Source organism: Stenella coeruleoalba (genome assembly GCF_951394435.1).
Source record: "Stenella coeruleoalba genome assembly, chromosome: 14".
NCBI classification, from domain to species: Eukaryota; Metazoa; Chordata; class Mammalia; order Artiodactyla; family Delphinidae; genus Stenella; species Stenella coeruleoalba.
This window is the reverse complement of record NC_137160.1, coordinates 865,617-888,149: the sequence shown is the minus strand read 5'-3', so window position 1 is coordinate 888,149 and position 22,533 is coordinate 865,617. Positions and strand designations below refer to the sequence as shown.

The following is a 22,533-nucleotide window of genomic DNA, read 5'->3' as shown; positions in this document are numbered from 1 at the left end:
CCACGGCACCCACATGGCTGTACCCAGCTGGACGAGCGCCAGAAAGGCCCTGACCCAGGCAGACTGGGATAAATCGTTTTCGCCAAATCAAGATAGCAGCTTCACTTTTAAAGTGAAGCTTTAAGGCTACTGCTCAAAACGGAAGGGAGGACATGGCCTTCCGGTAAGGCGGACCTTCCAGGGCGCCCGCGTGACGGCAAACCCACAGAGATGCTCAAGTGCCCTGAGTTCCCCCGTAAGTAAAGAAACACGGAAAAGCTCGTGCCCTCCTGGCCCGAAACACCCTCTGTGATTCAGCAGCAGGGCTTCCGTCGGGTGAAACGCAGCCGAGGGGACGGGCCGTCCAGGACAGGGCGTGAGGTTCTCCACCCCCTGGTGTGAGTCTCTGGAACCGAGAGGCAACTATTTGGGAAAAGAGCCTGGACGTGGCCTGCTTCCCGCCCTGCCCCCGAGTGATGACAGCATCACCCCAGGTGGGGGCAGCCCAGAGGGGCCCCTCCCCGCAGCCCCCAGGAGCAGCAGGTACAGAATACCCCTCCTGCCTCAGTGCGCTCATGGGGTGGAGGTCCCACAACTGGAGGGGAAGCCGGGAATACCAGGGGCTACAACCCCCAGTGCCTGCACTTAGAGCACTGCAGTCACCCCAACAAGGGCCACCGCTGCCCGGCCTCCAGCTCCAGAGCAAGGGTTCAGAGGGTCTGCCCTGGCGGTGGAGGGGTGAGAACAGAGCGCTCCACAGCTCCCCCCAGAGGGGTACCTTGCTTGGAACAGGCTCAAGCCTAAGGGCACAGACACAACAGGTAACCTGCCGGAGGGGCACAGACAAACACAATAGGTAACCTGCCAGAGGGCAACTGAGGGGAAGCTGGCCGTTTATCAGAGAGAGGCAGCAAGAGCCGCCCTCCTGGACACAGCAACTGTCAAAGGCGGGCCTCAGGCCACCCCTGCCTGCCTTTAACTGGATCAGACCTTGGAGCGCTGCGCAGCCTAGGCCGTTATCAAAACCAACAGAGCAATCAGTTGTTAATCAGTGGTGGCAGACCCCGGAGCAGCTTAACAGGGGGGCCAAGGACAGCCAAAGACAGCAGGTCCACAGCCAGCCTGGCGGGGGAGCGGGGGAGGGACTCTAAGAGGGCAGCCATCCAGCCAAGTCACTAAACACACAGACACCAAACAGGCCCCCAAGCAGGGTGGGGTCAGCGTCCAGAGTTGCTACAGTATTTTACCTCAAACAGCCAGTTTTCAACAAAGTATGTATGGAAAGTGGCCCATACACAGAAGAAGAAAGAAAAGAAAAAGAAGGAAACATTGCTTTTGAAGGGACAGAACCATTGGACTCAGCAGAAAAGACTTCAAAGCAGCCATTACAAATATGTCCAAAGAACTAAAGGAAACCATACATGAAGAATGAAAGGAAGAAGTATACTGACAATGTCTCATCAAACAGAGAACAGCAATAAAGAGGTAGAAATTACTAAAAAGAGCCAAATGAAAATTCTGGAGTTGCAAAGTCCAGTAACTGAGGTAAAAAAAAAAAAAAGCACAATAAGGGGCTCAACAATAGAGCTGAGCTGGTGGAAGATTCAGCAAACTTGAACACAGATCAATAAAGATCATGCATGTGAAGAAGAATGAGAAAATGGAATTCAGAAAACTGAACAGAGCCTCAGAGACACACAGAACAATAGTCAGCGCACCAACGTGCGTGTGACGGGTGCACTGAAGAGAGGAGAAAGGAGAGGAAAACAGCCTAAGAAATAATGACCGAAAACTTCCCAGATTTGATGAAAATATCAGTCTACACACCCAAGAAGCTTAACAAGTTCCAAAAAGGATAAGTACAAAGAGAACTACACCCTCACGGAATACCACCGTCTAAATGTTGAATGCCAAAGAAAAAGACAGCAAGAGAGGGAATTCCCTGGCGGTCCAGTGGGTAGGACTCCATGCTTTCACTGCCAACGGCCTGGGTTCAATCCCTGGCCAGGGAACTAAGATCCCGCAAGCTGAGTGGCACAGCCAAAAAATAAAAAAAGAAGAAAGAAATCAGGGACTTCCCTGGTGGTGCAGCGGTTAAGCGTCGCCTGCCAATGCAGGGGACAAGGGTTCCAGCCCTGGTCTGGGAAGGTCCCGCATGCTGCAGAGCAACTAAGCCTGTGCACCACAACTACTGCGCCCACGCTCTGGAACACTCGAGCCACAACTACTGAGCCCGTGTGCCACAACTGCTGAAGCCCGCGTGCCTAGAGCCCATGCTCTGCATCAAGAGAAGACACCACAATGAGAAGCCACGTACCGCAACTGAGAACAGCCCCTGCTCACCGCAACTAGAGAAAGCCCATGTGCACCAACGAAGACCCAATGCAGCCCAAAATTTAAAAAATAAATTAACTTAAAAAAAAAAGAAAGAAATCAGCAAGAGATAATGAGTAACATATTTGAAATGCAGCAAAGAAACTGTCAACCAAGATTCTTACATCCAGCAAAACTTTATTCTTTTATCCTGGCTGCACAGCTTGTGGGATCTTAGTTCCCCAACCAGGGACTGAACCCGGGCCCTCAACAACGAGATCGTGGAGTCCTAACCACTGGACCACCAGGAAATTCCTGCAAAAAAATTTTTTTTAAAACAAGGGCAAAATAGAGACATTTCCAGATAAAAAAGAACTGGGAGAATTTCTTGTTAGCAGACCCATCTTACAGGGAATACAAAAAATAAGTTCTTCATGATGAAAGAAAGAGACATCAGGCAATAATTATAATCCACGTGAGAAAAACAAAAAGTATAGGTAAAGGTAATTATGTAGGTAATTATAAAAGACAGTATATGTGCGTAGTTCTTCTCCTTTCCTCTCTTAACTGATTAAATAATTAAGTTAGTATAAGTCTGAAGTAGATTCTGGTAAGATGCATGTCATAAGCCTTAGAGCAACCACCAAGAAAATAACATAATATAATATAATATAATGTGATATAATGTAGTATACACACACACACACACACACACATATGTATGTGTGTCTATATATATATATATTTAAGGCTCATTAAAGGAATTAAAATATTACACTAGAAAATGTTCACTTAATACAAAAGAAAGCAGTAAAGAAGGAACAGTTGGGGGTTAGGGTAGACATGAGGATAGAAAACAGAAGCTGAAATGGCAGGTGTGAATCTAAACATATCACAATAACGTTAAATGTGAATGAATTAAACAATCCAATCAAAGGGCAGAATTGCCAGAATGAGTTTTTTTAAACGATCCACTATATGCTGTCCACAGGAGACGTACTTTAGATTCAAAGATACAAAGAAGTCAAAAGCAAAGTGGAAAAAGATATGCCATACAAACAGCAATCATAGGAGATCTTCAGTAGCTACACTACTGTCAGAAAAAAATTGACTTTAAAACAAAAACGTCACTAGAAATGAAGGAAAATTTTATAATGATAAAAGGGCCAATCTATCAGTATGATAAAACGATAAACATATGCACCTAACAACAGTGCCCCAAAATATAAAAAGCAAAAACTGACAGAAGTGAAAAGAGAAACAAATAATCTAAAGGTAGCTGAAGATTTCAATACACACTTTTAGTAACGGACATAACAACTAGACAGAGGAAAAAGGGAAGAGGAGACCTGACCACACTACAAACCTAACAGACACGCCTCCACCTCCACCTGGCAACAGCAGAATATACATCGTCCTGAAGTGCACATGGAACGTTCTCTAAGAGAGACCATCAGCCAGGCCATCAAACAAGCCTCAATTTGAAATGACTGGAATAGGGACTTCCCTGGTGGTGCAGTGGTTAAGAATCCACCTGCCAATGCAGGGGACACAGGTTCGATCCCTGGTCCAGGAAGATCCCACATGCTGAGGAGCAACTAAGCCCGCGCGCCACAACTACTGAGCCCACGCTCTAGAGCCCGCAAGCCACAACTACTGAGCCCGTGTGCCACAACTACTGAAGCCCACATGTCTAGAGCCTGTGCTTCACAAAAAGAGAAGCCACTGCAATGAGAAGCCCGCGTGCCACAACAAAGAGTAGCCCACGCTCGCCCCAACTAGAGAAAGCCCGCAAGCAGCAACAAAGACCCAATGCGGCCAAAAATAAATAAATAAATAAATGTATTTCTTTTTAAATATAAAATAAAATAAAATGACTGGAATAATACAAAATATGTTCTCCAACTACAATGGAATTAAATTAAAAATCAATAACAGAAGGAAATTTGGGGGATTCACAAATATGTGGAAATTAAACAACAAACTCAAAAATAACAGATGAGTCAAAGAAGAAATCCTGAAGGAAATTTAAAAATATTTTAAGACCAAATGCAAACAAAAACACAACATACCAAAACTTACAGGATGCAGCTAATGCATTCCTTACAAGGAAATTATGGCTGTAAATGCTGTATTTAAAAAGAAGATCAACTATACGTCAACTTAAAAAAAGAAGAAATACCTCATCAATAAATTAATTCTATCTTAAACTAAAAAAAAAAGCAAACTAAACCCAAAATAAGCAGAAGGAAAGAAATAATAAATACTAAAGTGGAAATAAATAGGGACTAGAAAAACAATAGAGAAAAATCAACAAAACCAAAAGTTGGCTCTTTGGGGAAAAAAAACCAATTAAATGGACAAACCTTGAGCTGGAAGAACCAAAACAAGGAGAGAGAAAGGGAGGAGAGTCAAATTACTAAGGTCAAGAATTAAAGAGAGATCATTACCACCAACTTTACAGAAGTCAAAAAGATTATAAGGGAATACCAAGAACAATTATATGCCAACAAATTAAATAACAGATTAAACGGACAAATTCTAAGAAAGAACTTCTATTGAAACTAACTCAGGAAGAAATAGAAAATCAGAATAGATCTATAACAAGTAAAAGACTGAATTAGTACTTTTAAAACTTCCCACAAAACGCCCAGGCCCAGAGAGTTTCACTGGATAATGGTACCAAACATTTAAAAGAACTGGTGAACTTGCAACAAGCAGCAAATAAGCCCCGCAGAAGATGCACAGTAGAGTGAATACAGACAACAGCCCTGAATTATAATCGTCAAACTTGCTAAGAGACTAAACGTAATTATTCCAACTACTAAAAAAAAAGATAATTATGTAACCTGATAGAGGTGTTACCACTCCAGGGCTATCATACCACAGTATACACATGTATCAAATTAACATATACACATTTAACTTACATAATGTTACATGTCAAATATATTTCAATTAAAACATTTTAATTAATAAGGAATTGATAGCAAAGTCTTAAAATTAAAAAAAAATAGAAGAGGAAGGAACACTTCCCCTTCCTAACTTACTTTATAAAGCCAGTTCTATCCTGATACTAAAACCAGTCATCACAAGAAGAAGGAAACAAAGAGACCAATATTTCTTACGAATATGGACACAAAAATCCTCCACCTAATACTAGCAAACAGAATCTAGCAACTTATAAAAAGGATTATACATCATGATCAGATGAGATTTATCCCGAGAATGCAAGGTTGGTTCAGCATACAAAAATCCATCAATGTAACACACGATAAAAGCAGAATAAAGGACAAAACCACGCGATCATCTCAACAGACACAAAAAGCATCTGACAAACTTAAATATCCTTTCATGATGGAAAAACTCAACAAACTCAGAACAGAAGGGCACTTGCTTAACCTGATAAAGGGCATCTCTGTAAAATCCACAGCTAGCATCATACTTAATGGTCAAGGACTAAATGCCCTCTCATTACATCAGGAGCAAGACAAGCACACCTGCTCTCCCACTTCTGGCCACAGGGCTATTAGGCAAGAAAGAGAAATGAAACGCATCCAGATCGGAGAAGAAGGAGTAACACGACCTCTAACTGTGGGTAACAGAATCTTGCATATAGAAAAGCCTCAAATATCCACTAAAAAACGATTAGAATAAATGAGTTCTGCAAAGTTGCAGGACACAAGATCAATATGTGAAAATCAATTTTATTTCTACAAAGAAACAATGAGCAAACCAAAGTGAAATCAAGAAAACAATTCCATTTACCACAGAATCAAAAAGAATAAAATACTTTGGAATAAATTTAACGGAAGAATTCCAAAACTTGTGTTCCGATCATTTCTCTTTCTTTCCACCTCTCCATGCCCCTCCCTCCCTCTCCCCCCTCCCACAAACGCAGGAAATGGGCAGGTTTCTAGGAGCTACTTCATGCTCGAAAACAGCAGGTGTGGCTGGTTAGCTGGCTGCAGCCTCGGCCACACTGGGTGGATGATGTACACGCAAGGTGAGGATGCGGCACAGGTGGGAGCAGAGACAGAGAGGGACGAGCTGCAGAGGAGGAAGCTCATGCAGCGTGGTACCTACCCAGATGTGACCACCTGGGGGGGCTCATGCAGCGTGGTACCTACCCAGATGTGACCACCTGGGGGGGCTCATGCAGCGTGGTACCTACCCAGATATGACCGCCTGGGGGGGGCTCTGGCTTCATCTTTATTATCTGCAGCTACATTTAAAGACAGAGAGAGAGAAAACAGGAAGGAAGAAGAGACAAAAACAGACTGGTTTTAACACTGGTAAGTCCTTGTTGTATTTCTTTAAAAAAAACACAAAAAACAATGGAACAGGAAGACAGCAAGCTTTTGGTTTCTGTGCATTAGGAAATACACTTTCTGAACCATTTTTCTCCAAACCTACCCTCCTCCAAATAAGTGCTTGGGACAGAGGGAAAAAAATGAAAAGCCACCTCATTTTCATTTAATTTCTAAGGTCAGAGGTGCTGACAGAGATACAGCAGACCCTTCTTCTACTTTCCCCTGGGAACTCATCTGTACGGAAGCCCTGGTTGCAAGACAGTTGTCTCAGGGTCCAAACTCTCCGGAAGGTTGCTCAATAGAGCTGTTTTCAGAGGACACTCAACAGGACCCCTGCCATAAACGGAGAGCTAGCTCAGCACGTGAACTTGACCGCCCTCGGACATCACACCCAGTCAGGGAGCAGGTCTGGCAGCTGTCTCCACTGTGGCCCAGGAAGGAATACCTGACCCAGTATGCGACAATTCGACTGCCAGGTACCTTGCCCCTCCGAGCACCCCACCCCACCTGAGACCTCCCTAGTCTGGGCCACCCCAGGACAATGACCGACTGACCTACCGACCAGAGGCCCTGAAGACAGAGTGCCTCCAGCTGGGTTCCACCTGCAGGTGGGGCCTGGGACAGACGGTAGTTAAAGAGAAGAGTCACTGAGGTCAGAAAGCAGAGGCAAGACCAAAGGTCGTGTGTCACCTGCCCCAGGCCATGTTCACTCTACCCCAAAATGGAAATTTTGCATGTAATCAACTAAAAGCAAACACCAGACTTGCTGCCTAGACCGGGAGGAGCTGGGGGGCCGGGGCAGGGGGAGTGGTTTATAAACCAACACAAATTGCAGTCTCCTCTCCGCACCCCACCCCTCTCCCCAACACCCCGCCCTGGACCTTCTGGGTTCTGACCCCTCAGAGTTGGTCAGATTCTCTCAGCTTTTTGCTTCTATTTCTTTGATTCAGACCAATTTCACCATTCATGGGCACCTCCTCTACAGATCAAAATCCCAAAAGAGGGAAGGAGGGGAGAGGAGGGAGGCTGTAGGAGAGAGCGCTCAACTCAGTTACTTGTGCGTTTCAGACACCGTTTCCCTTCTCCTCTCCAGGCCTGATCACACTGAGCTGACAAGCAGAGCTTCGCACATGCAGAAGCACCGGGCATGGCTGGGAGACGCACAGAGTGCGCGGGTGCAGAGCTGGGGGTCGGCAAGCAGAGGGCTGGGTAAGTTGGGTGGGAAGGTCACATCCCTGTGTACTGCGGCAAGCTGCCTAAGGTTCCTTGGCTGGAAAGCAACATGATCAGATCTACGTTTTAGAAAAGACACCTTTGTATAGGACAGATGGAAGAAAGTGGGCTCTGAAGCTGAGAGACGCTAGAAATGTTTTCAACAATCATGTGCTTCCACAGAGCTGTACTGAGGACACACTCCAGGCCAGGCACGAAGGTTCCAAAACAACTGCACTGGGACTTCCCTGGTGGTCCAGCGGTAAAGAATCCGCCTTACAGTGCAGGGGACACGGGTTCAATCCCTGCTCAGGGAACTAAGATCCCACATGCCACAGGGCAACTAAGCCCACGTGCCACAACTGGAGAGCCTGCATGCTGCAAACCACAGAGCCCATAAGCCCTGGAGCCTGCGTGTCACAACTAGAGAAGAGAAAACCCACACGCCACAACTAGAGAGAAGCCCGCACACTGCAACGAAAGATCCCGCGTGCCTCAATGAAGATCCTGCGTGCCGCAACTAAGACCCGACGCAGCCAAAAATAAATAAATAATAACTGAATCTTTAAAAAAACACACAACCACACTGTCCTCAGAACCTCCCCTCCCCCACCAGGAGGCGGGTCTTTGCCCCCTTGACCATGGGTGGGCCTGAGACTGCAGGTCTTCAGAAGTGATGCTGTGTGAGTTCCAAGACTAGATCTTTAAAAAGATACAGCGTCCACCCGGTTCTCCCCTTGAAACTCAGCGCCACCTTGTGAGGAAGCCCAGGCCACATGAGGAGGCCACGCAGGGATGTTCCAGCAGAGCCCGGCTGAGGTCCGGCCAACAGCCAGCACCAACCCAGACACATGAGAGAGGAGTGAAAGAGAGAGACAGAGACACAGAGAGAGACAGAGACAGAGGGAGAGACAGAGACAGAGAGAGGAGTGAAAGAGAGAGACACAGAGAGAGACAGAGGGAGAGACAGAGCAAGAGACAGAGAGCTAGACAGAGAAAGAGAGGGTAAGGGGGAGAGACAGTGAGAGGGAGAGACAGAGAGAGAAAGGAGGGGACGGGAGAGAGTGAATGAGACTGTGAGAAAGAGCTTGAGCAAACAGCCGAACTGTGGAGTCCGAAGCAAAAATGTCCTTTCACGTCATCAAGTTTTGGGGTCACTCGTCGAGCAGCCCCAGAGCCAGGAACCAGAGATGACAAGGCAGAAGTTCCAGCAGAGCTGAGACGGGAGAGTCAGCCTCTGGCGGCCAGCAGGAGGCTGGGGGGTGGACCAGAGGCGGGCCCTCAACTGCCCCAGGGGCTTTAGTCCTGCCACACTTTGAGACTCACTGCTGGGGTCTCTTGGAGACACCACGCGGGGGCAACGGTGCCTGCGTGTGGTGGAAGGGAGGACGGCTACGGGGGACCGGGGGACCGGGAGGCCAGGAGGAGTACTATCATGGTGGTCCAGGCAACACGGGAACAGGAGACCCTGTGTCAGCTCCAGGGCAGTGGGCTGAACTGAAGCAGGATCGTAGCCTGATGTCCGAGGACACAACGGAGCCCTTGAAAATGCAGGACGGTCTGTGGATAAACATCTTCCTGGGGAAGGGGGTGTCCTCAGCTTTCAATCTCAGGATGGTACGTGACCTCCCCACCCAACGTGTTTTTACAGCTTTACTGAGCTGTAACTACACACCATAAAAAGTCGCTCTCCCAGTGGTGTGGAGGATGCCCACAGGTGTGTGGTGCAGCCCCCACCGCTACGGTATTTTAGAACTTGCTTCACCTCACAGGAAACCTGTCCCCTTCAGCAGTCACCCCTCCCGGCCACCTCCCCAGCCAATGCCACCCCAGTGCTGAGATGTGGGGCAAACCTCAGGTGAGTTCACGCCTGCAGCCGGTTGGTGACGCACCCATCGGGAGGCACTATTCTTAGTGACAGTACAACACGGGAATCTGGCGGGAGGAACGTGTGGCCCTGAGGATCCCCGAGGAAACAGCTTCTCAGCAGCCTCGCTGTCGGCGGCCTCATGACGGAACCTGGCCAGGAGCCATGAGGGAGGCGCCTGGTGGAGACGCCACGCTCTGTTATTCTTGGGTCCCTGGGCTGCAGTGGGAAGATCAGAGCCGACCAGGGCCCCGTGAAGGGCCAGCCTGGGAGGGGGCACTCTGTCTCCTGGGAAACCTCCAGACCAGGCTCCTCGGACACCTGGCTGACTGCAGGTCTGGGGCAGGAAACTGGACAGCACGCTCAGAGCATCTTGTCGCACCAGTGTCCGGGGTCCACAGGACCAAAGGTCAAACATCAAGAGCCGGCGGCAGGGCTTCCCTGGTGGCGCAGTGGTTGAGAGTCTGCCTGCCAATGCAGGGGACACGGGTTCGAGCCCTGGTCTGGGAAGATCCCACATGCCATGGAGCAACTAAGTCCGTGCGCCACAGCTACTGAGCCTGCGCGACTGGAGCCTATGCTCCGCAACAAGAGAAGGCCGCAACAGTGAGAGGCCCGTGCACTGTGATGAAGAGTGGCCCCCGCTCGCCGCAACTAGAGAAAGCCCTTGCACAGAAACGAAGACCCAACACAGCCAAAAATAAATAAATAAATAAATTTAAAAAAAAAAGAGCCGGCGGCAGAGGCTCCCACTGGCCAGAGGTGGGTAAAGGGGCTTCCACCTCATGAAACACAGGATAACATACAAACAAACGTGCTCATCGCTGCAAGGTGCTGGGAACCAATTTTGAAAAGAGGCAAATATAGGCCTTTACCTGCCTTCCTTTAGAAATCAAACCATCGGAAGACCAAGTAGCGTTTGTGGGGAAGTTTCTCTACAGAAGCTGAGACGGCGGAGCCTCGGGGCTGGTGGCCCGGGGCTGACTGTCAAGACTGGGCCCTGGGCCCCCGTGGCTGCCACCACCCAGAGGGGCCAGCTGACAGCCACACCTCCCAGAGGAAGGACGCAACAGTCCTGCAAAGACAAAGGGCCAGACCTGGGTCCAGTTATCTTTTAAAATGTTCTCTGCAGGGCGTCCCAGACAGACCTGGTTCAGCAGCCCGATTCCGTCCAGATCCCGTGGGCCTGACTCGCTCTGAACACTGCTGCTGGTCTGCTGACCCTGTGCTGGGCGTGCAGCGCTCAGCTCACAGCAAACGACCTGTTTCAACAACAGATAAGTTCCAAGGAGAAAGGGGAGTTAGGGAGAACCTATAGATTAAGAGGACAAATCAACAACAAAAAGACACCAGCCAATCACAGTGTGTGCTGCATCCTGATTTAAGGAAACAAACTGGCCAAAAAGTCAGGAAACGGAAAGTCACACACAGATGGTGGTTTCATGATAAGGAACCATTGATTTCTTATGGGTGACGATTTCTTTAGAGATACGTTACAGACTATCTATAAAGAGGCTACATCTGGGATTTGCTTCAGAAACTGCAGGAAAAAGACGTGAACGGGGTCTGGAGGCGGTTACGGTGCCACACGGAGCTCCGTTATGCTACTCTCCCTACTTCTACGTGCTTGAAATTCTCTACAATAAAACGCGAAAAAGGAAAAACACAGCACCTTCGAGACGGACACCACACTTCACTCCTAGTTCACAGTTAAACATCAGGTGCATATTAGTGTCTCCAGCCAATTCCTCCGTGAAACACGTGGTCTCGGTGGATGCCATTTCACCTGGGACAACCCGAGGAGGGGGACCCACACCCCGGCCCTGCCCCCACTACACACAAGGGCATGGAAAAGCTGCCAGTGGAATGAGAGGTTTGAAAACGTTTGATCCTAATTTTGAAAATGATCCCAATTTTGTGATAGGAGACTAACAAAGAAAAAAGAAAGAAATGGGAAACTATAGCACAATGTTCAAAGCAGTCACCTCCGGGTGGGGGGACGGAAGGCTTTTTACTCTTACTGTATATCCTGTCTTCCCTAAAATGTCTACAATGAGCACATGATGCTCTTCAGATAACGAATTAGATATTTAATTTTCTAAGTAACCTGCTTTTTCTCCTCACCACCATCTATGTTTCTTTAACCCTAACTTTCAAGTTGAATTAGTGACCTTCAAAACTGCAAACCTCTATAAAAGATAGCTGGGAAATATTTAAGCTTTTTTTTAGGCTGCCTGGCCATCCTATGAGAACCGTGAAACAAAGCTCCCCAGACTCTCCTGGAGAGTTACTGTAATGTGCATGGTCAGCTCCCCAAGAAGTCTGTGTCCCGAGGCCTCGGCTGACACGTCGGGAAGCGGAGGCCAGCCACCTGCCACGGGGGGTGGGGGGAGAGACGGGGGCCGCGGCACAGCGGCCCACGGGCTCTCAGAGCTTCCAGGCCCGAACCGCTCGGCTTCTTCACAGCCCACCCGCCTACTTCTGGCAAATAAGAGGAAATAAACCCACACATTCATTAAAAGCTTCCCACAGTGCGGTGGTGAGACCCGTGTGTCTCATAAACAGTAGACACGGAAACACGTAAACCGATCTGGACTCAAGTGTTGAATGCTCAGACGCTCAGCCGTGTGGGCGGAGCTTAGGAGACGACTCTCCCTGAGGCCGCAGGGGACCAGTGGGGGAGGGCCGGGGTCAGGAGGGGGCCCAGAGGTCAGGAGGCACGGTCCTCCCTCCACCAGGGCCGGCGTGCACCAGCAGACCGGCCATCACCGTGAGCTGCTATCAAATGTCCAACGTTAAACTCTAAGTTTGCCGCGTGACCCAGAGGCCTCAACACCTGCTGTACCTGGCACCCTCCGCCTTCACGACCCACGCACAGTTTCAAACAAGGTCACAAGCCTGGTCTCCCGCTGCAGAGCCTGAGGGGCAGGACCACTACGCCACCAGGGCACCGGGTGTCCTCTCCAGGCCTTCCGCCCGCCCTGGGTGAAGATGCACACTGACCACCCCACGCGGCCCACTCTGCACTCGGCTGTGAGATCCTGCACCCATTAAAGGGGGGGCTCCAAAGGGCACAGACCACAGAGGGCAGGGCAGAAGCCGCTTGGGCAGAAAGCCCTCGACTCAGAGAAAGGTCAGAGCCAGCTCCTCAACTCATGAGGGGTCCAGGGTCCAGAAGCCCTGCTTTCTAGGCAAGAGCAGCGGTACCAGCGGCACCACCTCTGGTGGATCTCCTGAGTCACAGCTGGGAGGGTGGCGTTAACGGGACAGAAAAAGCAAAAACACACCGGAAACAGACAGTGGCGGGTGATCCTCTTCACCATCTCCGTGACCCTAACTGATCCAGGCTCCTCATCGGGGCTGAGGCTGACCCACTTCTACAAAGACTGAAGTTAGCACACACTCACTGTCACTCTAGAAACAGAAGCTACACAAGAGGAGAGGAGTCGCTCAAAGGGAGAGAAAATAACCACCAGGGAAAAAATAGCTGGGCAAGACCTCAAGTCTGCAGGAGTCCCAGAACTAAACAAACTCCAGAGAAAACGCTTCTCTAAGCAGTAGCTGAGATCGCACACACCCACATTCTCAGACAAAGTCGAAGGGGAGAGCGGTCTTAGACTTAGTCATTAGAAAAACCAGAAGTACGGCATCAACCCTCCTGCACAGAGAAGCCCACAGCCCGCGCGGTCGAACGCAGAACATCGGCTTGAAAGAGACATTTCCTAAGGAGAAGGCAAAACCAGCAGGAGCACCTTCTATCTTCTGAGCCAGCAAAAAGCCGCAGGGGCCGAGCGTGGGGCTCGCCTGCCCGAGCTCGTGGACCCCGCTGCCCACCCGAGGCCCACAGAGCACGACGCCGGGTGAATGTTTAACAAGGTATGTGAGAAAGATGCCGGTTGACTCAGCCACAAGGAATGGGAAAAACAGAGGCTGTGTTTGGTGCACAAGCCACACACAAGGTCAGAGATAAAACCGCCTCTGCAGGAAACATCTGGCTCCGGCCTGATCAGAAACAGACCAGCAGTGCCGCCCTCCTGCCCCAGCTGAGGGGCCCGCGTGACGACGGCCACGGCGAGGGACACGGCAAGAACAGGTCGTAACTCGCCCGAGTTCCAGTTTCACACGATACGGTGTCACTTGGCTGACTGCGAACACCGGTGTCGCGCCAGACACTGCGCCACCTGGCGATGCCAGCGCTGCTGGGGTGGCACTGGTGGAGGCCCCCCACCCTGAGAGCTCCAGCCGAGCCTTGCTCGTCGAGTCGCTGGGCTTCATCCCCACAGCTGCGGGTCACCAACCTGCAAAGACCCGGCGCTTCAGGTTCAGCTCGTTGGCCACGCGGACCTCGGTGCAGAGCTTCAGCATCAGCAGCATGGTCAGGATCATGACAACGCTCTGCCAGAGCAGCGGCGCCTCGAAGCGCCTCCCGAACCTGCGGGGGAAGGGCCGCGGCGTCAGGGGGCGCTGGCCGGGCCTCCGATGCCACGCCACGGAGGCACGGAGCCGGCCTCCCGAACCTGCGGGGGAAGGGGCCGCGGCGTCAGGAGGCGCTGGCCAGGTCTCCAGACGCCACGGTGGCACGGAGCCGGGATGCGGAGGGGCCGGGCGCCCCCACCGACGGCCAGACCGGGCCTCCACCGCCCCCCAGAGCCGAGTCACGGGCAGGCTGCTCCTCGTGCTGCAGGCCCCCCCGGGAGCCGCTGCGACCCTCCCAGGGCCCAGGGCCGAGGGCCGGTGGGAGTGGGTCTCCTGCCCTCGCCCCCCCACCCCCGGTCCGGCCAGCTGACCGTCGCCCTCCTGCGGAGGCCCAGCCGCCACCAGGTGAGAAGCCCAGGTGCCGGAACACCTGCCTCCCCAGGGCTCGTTCCAGAGTCTGGAGACCGATGGCAGCCCTGGCCCCTGGCCGTGGGGAGTGGGGTCTGCAGGCCAGCACGGCCCCCAGTGTGAGCAGAGCAGTGGGGGGCCGGGCCACCCAGCCCTCACTGGAGAAGAGGAAACGGCAGGCAGGGCATGGTCCGCACTGCTAGCCTCAGGCCCTGATGCCCAACCAGGCCTGGCTGGCCCGCACGGACGCCTCCACGTCCACTCTCTTCTCTGAGCCCCAGCCTGCCCAGCCCTCCCAGCCACAGGCCCCAAGGCCTTCCTGCTGACTTTCCTCCAGTGTGTTGAGCATTTCAGCAGCTCGGCCAAGAGTTCCTGGAGGCCACAGCCACAGTCCAGTGAGTGGCACTGCTGGGCCCATCAGAAGACCCCGGCCCAGGGGCTGGTCACAGCACTGCCCTCCGCACACCAGCTGGGGTCTCAAACGTGGCCACCAGCATCACAGGACTGGCCTGCAGAACTGTCACCTCTAAGGCGAGGCCCGAGAAGAGCACCCTCAAAGCCCAGGCCCCCATTCTAGCCTGGCTGCTCCGGAGCAGAGATCCCACTGGCACCGGCGGCAGCGCGGCCTGACGGGGCGTCCCCAACCCGAGTTAGTGGCCGACAGGTCACAGTCGGGAGGTCCTGGATGGCAGTCTGACCTCCAGCTTCTCCTGGAAACCAGGAGACACGGCCCGGCCCACCTCCCCTGGCCTCGCTCTCACACCCGCCCCTACAAGGAGAGGGTCACTGACAGCTGGCTGATGCGGCCACACGCGCTCCGCCACAGGCTGGCTCTGGGGACCACGCTGCCCCCCCGGCCTTCTCACTGTGCCCCACCACCTCCGGGCTTCACCTCTTCCGTAAAGTGCGGACACAACCCTACAGCTGCTTGAGGACGTTTCTAGCAGTTCTAGGAACTAGTCCCCACTGGTTACCTGACTGACCCCGGGGGGCTGACTAATCAACAGATAGTCCAGAGGAGAAGACAGAGAAGGTTCTGCGCCAGGCTGGGGAGACTGGAGCGGGCGGGCATCACAAAAAGTCACTCAGTCTAGGGACCAAGCTCATTTCCAGTTAGTGACAAGGCTGAAGACGCGGGGTGGGCCTTTATGTAATAAAGTCTACTTCCATTGTTTTCAACAGAAACAACGAGCGACTAGAAAAACGGTGGGGGGCGGGGGGGGGCGGGGGGGATGAAGGTTTGTGCTTCCCCTTATACCACACACCGAAAATCCAATCTAGGTAAATTCAGTATTTACAGTGAAGTAAGGGGGGCAGAGTGAACATTAAACTGCTTTTAGGGTGAAGACAGGCTGAACAAGACAGAAAATTTCAAAAAGCACAACTTTCCACAGAAGATACACAAGGGACAAAACAAATATGAAACAAAGTTCAACATCATTAGTAATTTTTAAAAGCCAATTAAAATAGAAAGACACTATTTTTTACTTATCAAGTTACTTAAACTTCTGCCTTTAATGCTAATAGTCTGTGCCGGCAGAGGTGTCACCAGGCACCTCTCCCTCCCCCGCCCTGAGAATGCAGTTGGCAAAGCCTGGTCTGCAGCAGAGGACAGGACAGCCCAGCAGACGAGCGTGTGGCCTGCTGCTTGGAGCAGCCAGTGGAAGCGCCGTCCCCCCCCCCGGTGCAGTGCACATGTCTCGCTCCCAGGGAGACGCACGCGGCAGAGAACGTGCACTGCCTCACCGAGCCTGAGCAAAAGCTCCCACAAGGAACACCTTCTACGCGTCTTCAAAGTAGCAGAGAAAAGCTCGATTGGAAGAAAAGCTGTGTATCTACTTCCCTGACTGGCTTCTCGAGTAGCGGATTGTCACTAGCCCTCTGGTGCAGTGTCACCACATCTCCGATACAATTTTACTACACCTGCAATACAATGTCACCACGTCTCTCCATCTCCGGTACAGTGTCACCATATCTCTGATCAGATAGGGACAGGGCTGGAGAACTAGCTCTGTGAATGCCTCAGGCCCTGGGTCAGATGGCCCTGCAGCAGCGTCCTTGCACCCTGGCCCCCTCCCTCCCCTTCTCATTTACAGAATCACTCCACCCTCTGGCTTCCGACACCACAAAGGCCAAATCCTGCACGTCAGCATTTTGTATGATCTGCTCAATGCTGGTTCTGCAAAAGGATGGGAAGAATCGCAAGAAATAAAGGCATTAGAGTTCCGTGAGTTACAGAAACGCCAGGTTTCTACAGCTTGGTCAGCCTTCCCCCACCCCATCCCCGACCCCCAGGACTGCAGAGCTTCTCACATGCCTCACACCACACATTTCCCTGGGCGGCTTCCCAGGCAGACTGGAGTTCCGGAGACTGCATTCCCAGCCAGCTTTGGGAAACGTACTCTTCACTTCCTCCAAGTCCATCACTGCTCTCGTCCCACTCGGAGCCCACCACAGCTCCCAGCCGGTGCTCTCCCCCTCCCCACCACCCATCACCCATATACACGTGTCTGGCACGTTCCATACAGCACTTCTGCTGAAGCGTTAACCCTGCAGCACCTGCCCAGTGTCTGGCCCATGGGAAACCCTCAAAAACCTATAAAATCAAATGGGCTGCTAGGGGACCCAGGAGTAGGGGCTTTGGAGGCTCCAGAGAAAGGAAGGAAAGGGAGCACAGGCATCACCCTCAGAGCAGTGGGGCCTTGGGACCACGTGGGAGGAGACGCGTGTATTTGTTACAAGTCATAGACGGAGCCCGGCCTGTCTGCTGGGCTTCACCACGTGAACTACAAAGTACTGCCAGGTGTGAAACACAGGGAAAGCACAACCCCAGGTCAGAGGGATCCTGGAGGAGAGACCTCTGCCAGCCCTCCCTTCTTCCCATAGGGTCCCACAGTCTTCTGGAATCCAGGCTGAGGGCAGCCCTGTGTGTTCACACAGCAGCCACTGAACTCACGGAGGGACCCAGGACAGCTCACGCAGCTGATGCTGTGGGCAAGGGGCAATCAGATGTGCAGAAATGGACGTGCCAGTGCACAAAGTTCAGAATTCCACCAAAGACTCTTTCTTTCTCAAAGGCTCAGGCCCTACAATGGAGAGAGAACTCCCAGTCCCAACGCATCAAATGCTTGCTTGTTAAACCCAGAAACACTGACGAGATGGCATTCAAGAAACTGGTTTAATTTCTGATTTCTCCAAAACAGATAGCTAGAGGTCGATTAGATATCCTATTTTCTTTTTGCAATTCTGAATGATAAGCATAGCTGGGGGGAAGCCCTCTCAAAGGAACTATTTCCCGTAAGAAATGCAACCTCAGTCAATCCTCCGCCACTCCTCCAGAAAACTTGCCACTGCCCAAAGGAAATGCTGCTTCCCGACCTAAGGCCCGGGCCTGGGCTGGGAGCTCCGGGGGCCACACCCAGGGTGCTCAGGGTTGACAGCAGTGTCACACACGATTCCAGTTTGGGACCTGCTTCTGTGCAACCTTAGACCTAGAGAGGGGCAGCTGAGAGAGCGAAGGGGAGAGTCTTGCTGCAGTGGGCGAGTGCTGTCCTCAGCCACCGGGAAAGGAGGAGTCGTCAAATGCAGTTTTTCAACTTGTGCTAAACAAGTTAAAAGATAAGCACCCTCTGACCCCTCCTTCAGAAGCGGACTGGCCCAGAGACAGGGCTCATGGTGTGACCAATTCTTCCAGGAGAAGGGGTCGACTCACCAGCTCACCTTTTAAAACCTCAGACTGAGCAAAAACACGGTGAGAGTGACCAAGGGCTGCCTTAGGCCAGGTGGACAGAAGGTGAAGGAGCAGAGAACTTCTGGACTCAGGGGACTCACACCCTGATGACCGCAGAGGGGACGTCTGCCAAAACTCATCAAACTGCACAACGGGTGATTTTCTTCCCTGTAAATCGTGCCTCGGTAAGGCTGACTTAAACTCCATTAGCAAGAAAGCACGATTACTCCAAAAAGTCAAAAGAAGGAGCCAGCTGCCCGGTCCCAGGCTGTCCTGTCTGTGCTCACAGAGGGGCCTGGGACCGTCTAGAAGGAAGGAAAGTTGTGGGCTTTTCTGGCCTTACAGTGAGGCCGCGAGACCTCTTATCACTTCCTCTGAAAGTGTACCCTCCCAATTACGTCTGGCTTCAACAACTGTTAAAATTAACTTCAAGTTCCTGACCAGAATGCAAATGATAATAAGAGGAAGCTGGTCTGAGAGGAGCAAGAAAACATAGTCTCTTAAGTATTATCCAGAAAGTTGACTTTACTGTTAAAACAAACAAAAACAAACCCGCACACACAAGGCAGAAGGCAGGAAGGGACCACCCTTCAAGGCAGACCACCCCCACAGCACTCCTTCCTGTCTGGTTCCCTCCTGAGAGCCTTTACTGGCCAGTGGTTTGTCCTTCCTATGCTGACCACCTTCTGTTACTGGTATTCATTAATTCCCTTCGTTTTCTCTCCACTACCCCCAAACCTCACCCAAATTCCTAAGGGCATGGACCCAGTCCTAGGACACAGCTCCACAGAAAAGGCCCTGGGCAAGCATCCAGTACATGTACGAGCCACCGAAAATGAAGACGCAGATCCGAGATTATGTGAGCTTCTCCACTTCAATCCCACCATTTTCCCTGGGAAAAAGTCTCATCCATTTCACCAGCTCCTTCCCAGGAAGTGCAAACACTTCCGCCCCCACCCCACCCCGGCCTCACCCAGAAAAGGAGAAAGCCATCTCCCTGGGAGCACCCCACAGTAAGAAAACCCTCAACCTACCAGAAGAGGATTCGTAAGATATTGGCCACCAGGAGCACCAGACATACGTAGGTCGAGAAGCCCTCGGCGTTCTGAGTCCTCCGGATGTCCCTGTACTGCGGGATGTACGGCACCACCCCTCCGAAGACCATGGCCCCAGCTGCCCCCCAGGAAACCAGCTGCTGCAGCGGGACCAAAAGCCAACCCAAGCCTTCGGCGTCCATCCCGAGCGCCCGGCGGCCCCGCCGGCAGGCTGACGTCCACCTGGCCCACGCGCGCTCCGCGCTCTCGGGCTCCTGGCGCGCGCGCTGTCACCCTCACATGCCGCCGCTGCCCTGAGCCGTCCTCCGTCGCGGGGCCTGGCGAGAGAGGAAAAGCGGTAAAGCACTCGGGCCGAGCCTCCACGCCCAATGGGGGGCGCACCGCCGGGCTCGCGGCTGGGGCACGAACCCCTCCTCCGGGGCGCCGGCCCGGGGTGGACTTTCAGTTCGGGGTGGGGGCTCAGTTCCGGGCGAGGGGGTCGCACAGCCTGGGGGTCGGAGGGATGGGAGGAGGGGGGAAGAGGGTAGACACTGCCCAGGGGGCCCGGCCCGGGGTGGACGCTCAGCCCAGCGCGGCGCTCGCGTCCACGCACACTGCTGACCCCGCCGGGCTCACCCGCGCCGGCGGCTCCCAGCGGTCAGTCCACCCTCCTTCTGTCTGTCCAAGCGCCGGGCCCCGCCTCGGCGTGACGTCACAATACGTGGCCCCGCCCGCGCCGGGAGGAGGGGCGGGCGCCGCTGGGTCCTAGAGCGCGCCGGTGGGCGTGGAGGTGGGGGCGGGACCCGGGGCGAAGCCGGGTGTCGTGGGTCGTGGCCAGGGCGCTCCGTGGGCCCACCCGGCCCTGGTTAGGAAATCGCTGCCTGGCGGGGCCTCTCCTTCTGGGCCAGGGGCCCACGTGGACCCGGCGCCATCTGTCCCACGGCGAGTTGCCTTGTAGACGCGGCGCGCCGCCAACGGGAGCAGAGGACCGGGTCCTGTCGCCGCCCCGAGGGTCAGCGCGAGGCCTGGGGACGCCCCCCTCGTGGGGACTCGGGCAGGGTCTGAGCGCCCCGTGATTCCAGGGGTCCTTCCACCGTTCATGGTCTGCCCGGGTCTGTGGGGCTCCCCATCCTGAGCCGGGGCGTGTCCCTGAGGAGCGGCGTTCGGAAGTTTGCAGAGGGCCAGGGCAGTTTCGGCCAGGCGGGGGGGCCGGGGGCGCGACTCCTCGGGGAAGCGAAAGCCCACCCGCAGCCTGAAACCTCTGAAGGCCCACTTCGGGGCCCAGGGCGGCAGCAGCCAGGACTGCCGTCCACAAGTGCGTTAGGTACCTTGTCACTGAAGACAGTGCTGGCCGGTGGAGCTCGGATCCGCGAAGGGTACGTGCTTCATCTCGAGCGCACAACTCTAGCACTCACTGAGAGAGAAAACAGGAATTCCTGAGTGTGTCACCTGACCAAGGTGAGCCCTCGGAAGCTCGAGGGAGGTAGGTGCTCAGAACCCGGATGCTGGTGGGCGAGGGAGGGGTGGGGGTCAGGGAGGGCCCTGTGAGAAGCCAGCCAGCCTGCCCAGGACCCTGTGCTGGTGGGCTCAGAGCAGAGAAGACCGCCTGCAGGCCCCCAGGATTCTGTCTACAGAGGAGCTCCCCCAGGGCTCCCACCTCCACCACAGCAAGCCCAAATCACCCCAAAAGGGAAGGCCTGGTGGGTGAGAGAGGGGGGTCCCAGGGACACACACCGGCCAGCCAGCTTCCTACCTGGTATGCTTCGTGGGAACTCCTAAGAACAGGTACAACCTCACTTAGAGCAACTCCCAACGAGCCTGGCTGTAAGGAGAGCTCTCCGTGAAGCACAGGTTGCTCTCATCCTCTCCAGCCTCTGAGGCCAGTGGACTTCTGGGTATCCACCAGAGAAGGCCGAGAACGCAGCACCAGAAACGTACAAGGAAATGAAACACAGACGGAGAAGGAAGTCCTGGAGGGGCTGGAGAAGAAAAGTGGTGTTCCTCCTTAGCCAGATCCTCCCCCGAGCTCTGGAGCTCCAGAATGTTCTGTCCTCTTTATGGTGGAGGTTGGAGTAGGGGTATAGTCTTCCCTCCCCACGCACTGGAGCATCTGAGGCCACTGCATCTGGCCCTGTTTGTCCTGGAGCACGTGGGCAAAGTGGTGCCCGTCCATAGCCAGCTGCTGCCCTGGACCCATCAGCTGTGCCAGGTGGAGCGTGGGCAACAAACGCCTCCAGAGCCCTGTGAAGTGCATACAATCTTGCATTCTTGACCCAAGATTTTGCCCCACAGAAGGGGCCTGTAATCCTTGTGAACCCCACCTGTCTGGAGTAGAGGGGCACCCACTGGTCCAGAACCATCGCTCAAGCAGAAGGAGAGAGCTCATGTCGGCTGCTGCACATTACCTGGCTTCCTGTGTTACAAACAAAAGAAGCCGGCCAAACTGTGCAGTCTGAAAAATGAAACCCAGAACTAGCACATCCTAGTTCCCGGAACCTGTGAACATTACCTTCTGTGAAGAGAAAGAAATTGCAGATGTGATTACGTTAAGGACCTTGTGATGCAGAGATTATCCTGCATTACCCAGGTGGGCCCTAAATGCCATCACGTGTATCTTTATAAGAGAGAGGCAGAAGGAGACTCGAGACACACAGAGGCCATGTGGTGACGGAGCAGAGAGAGGTCTGAAGATGCGGCCTTGAAGGCTGGAGTAATGCAGCGCAGGAATGCTGGCAGCCACCAGCAGCTGGCAGAGGCGGGGAGCGGATCCTCCCAGGAGCCTCTGGAAGGAGCAGAGCCCTGCCAACGCCTTGATTTTGACCCAGTTAAACTGATGTCAGATTTTTGGCTTCCAGAACTGTGAGAGAACAAATCTCTGCAGTTTTATGCCGCCCAGCTTGTGGCAGTTTGTCACAGCAAACTACTGGGAACTGACATAGAATCCATAAAGCGAAGGAGAAACACCTTCTCAGAAAAACATGGCCCCAAGGAATTCGTTGCCCGCAGACCAGCCCTGTAAGGAATGTTCTGTTTTGGCCGCGTTGGGTCTTCGTTGCTGTGGCTTTCTCTAGTTGCAGCGAGCGGGGCTACTCTTCCTTGTGGTGCGCGGGCTTCTCGTTGTGGTGTCTTCTCTTGTTGCAGAGCACGGGCTCTAGGCACACAGGCTTAGTGGTTGTGGCGCACGGGCTTAGCTGCTCCGTGGCATGTGGGACCAGGGCTCGAACCCATGCCCTCTGCATTGGCAGGCGGATTCTTAACCAC

General features: G+C 53.2%; 1 protein-coding gene across 3 annotated transcripts in view; it reads right to left on the bottom strand.

Moving 5' to 3' along the window:
* SLC66A2 (solute carrier family 66 member 2) overlaps positions 1–19,600 on the bottom strand; it is a 48,406-nt gene extending 28,806 nt beyond the window's left edge. For 2 of the 3 annotated variants that reach the window (XM_079942224.1, XM_079942225.1), the window contains exons 1-2: positions 19,273–19,600; positions 13,983–14,116 (exon numbers count right to left, since the gene is read on the bottom strand). In XM_079942224.1, coding sequence (XP_079798350.1) covers positions 13,983–14,116; positions 19,273–19,475 — 337 coding nt within the window. In that variant the 5' untranslated portion in view covers positions 19,476–19,600. Of the gene's footprint in view, positions 1–6,466; positions 6,518–13,982; positions 14,117–19,272 lie in introns of all 3 variants that reach the window. The other variant, XM_079942223.1, reaches the window with a different exon arrangement.
* Positions 19,601–22,533: the final 2,933 nt, after the last annotated feature.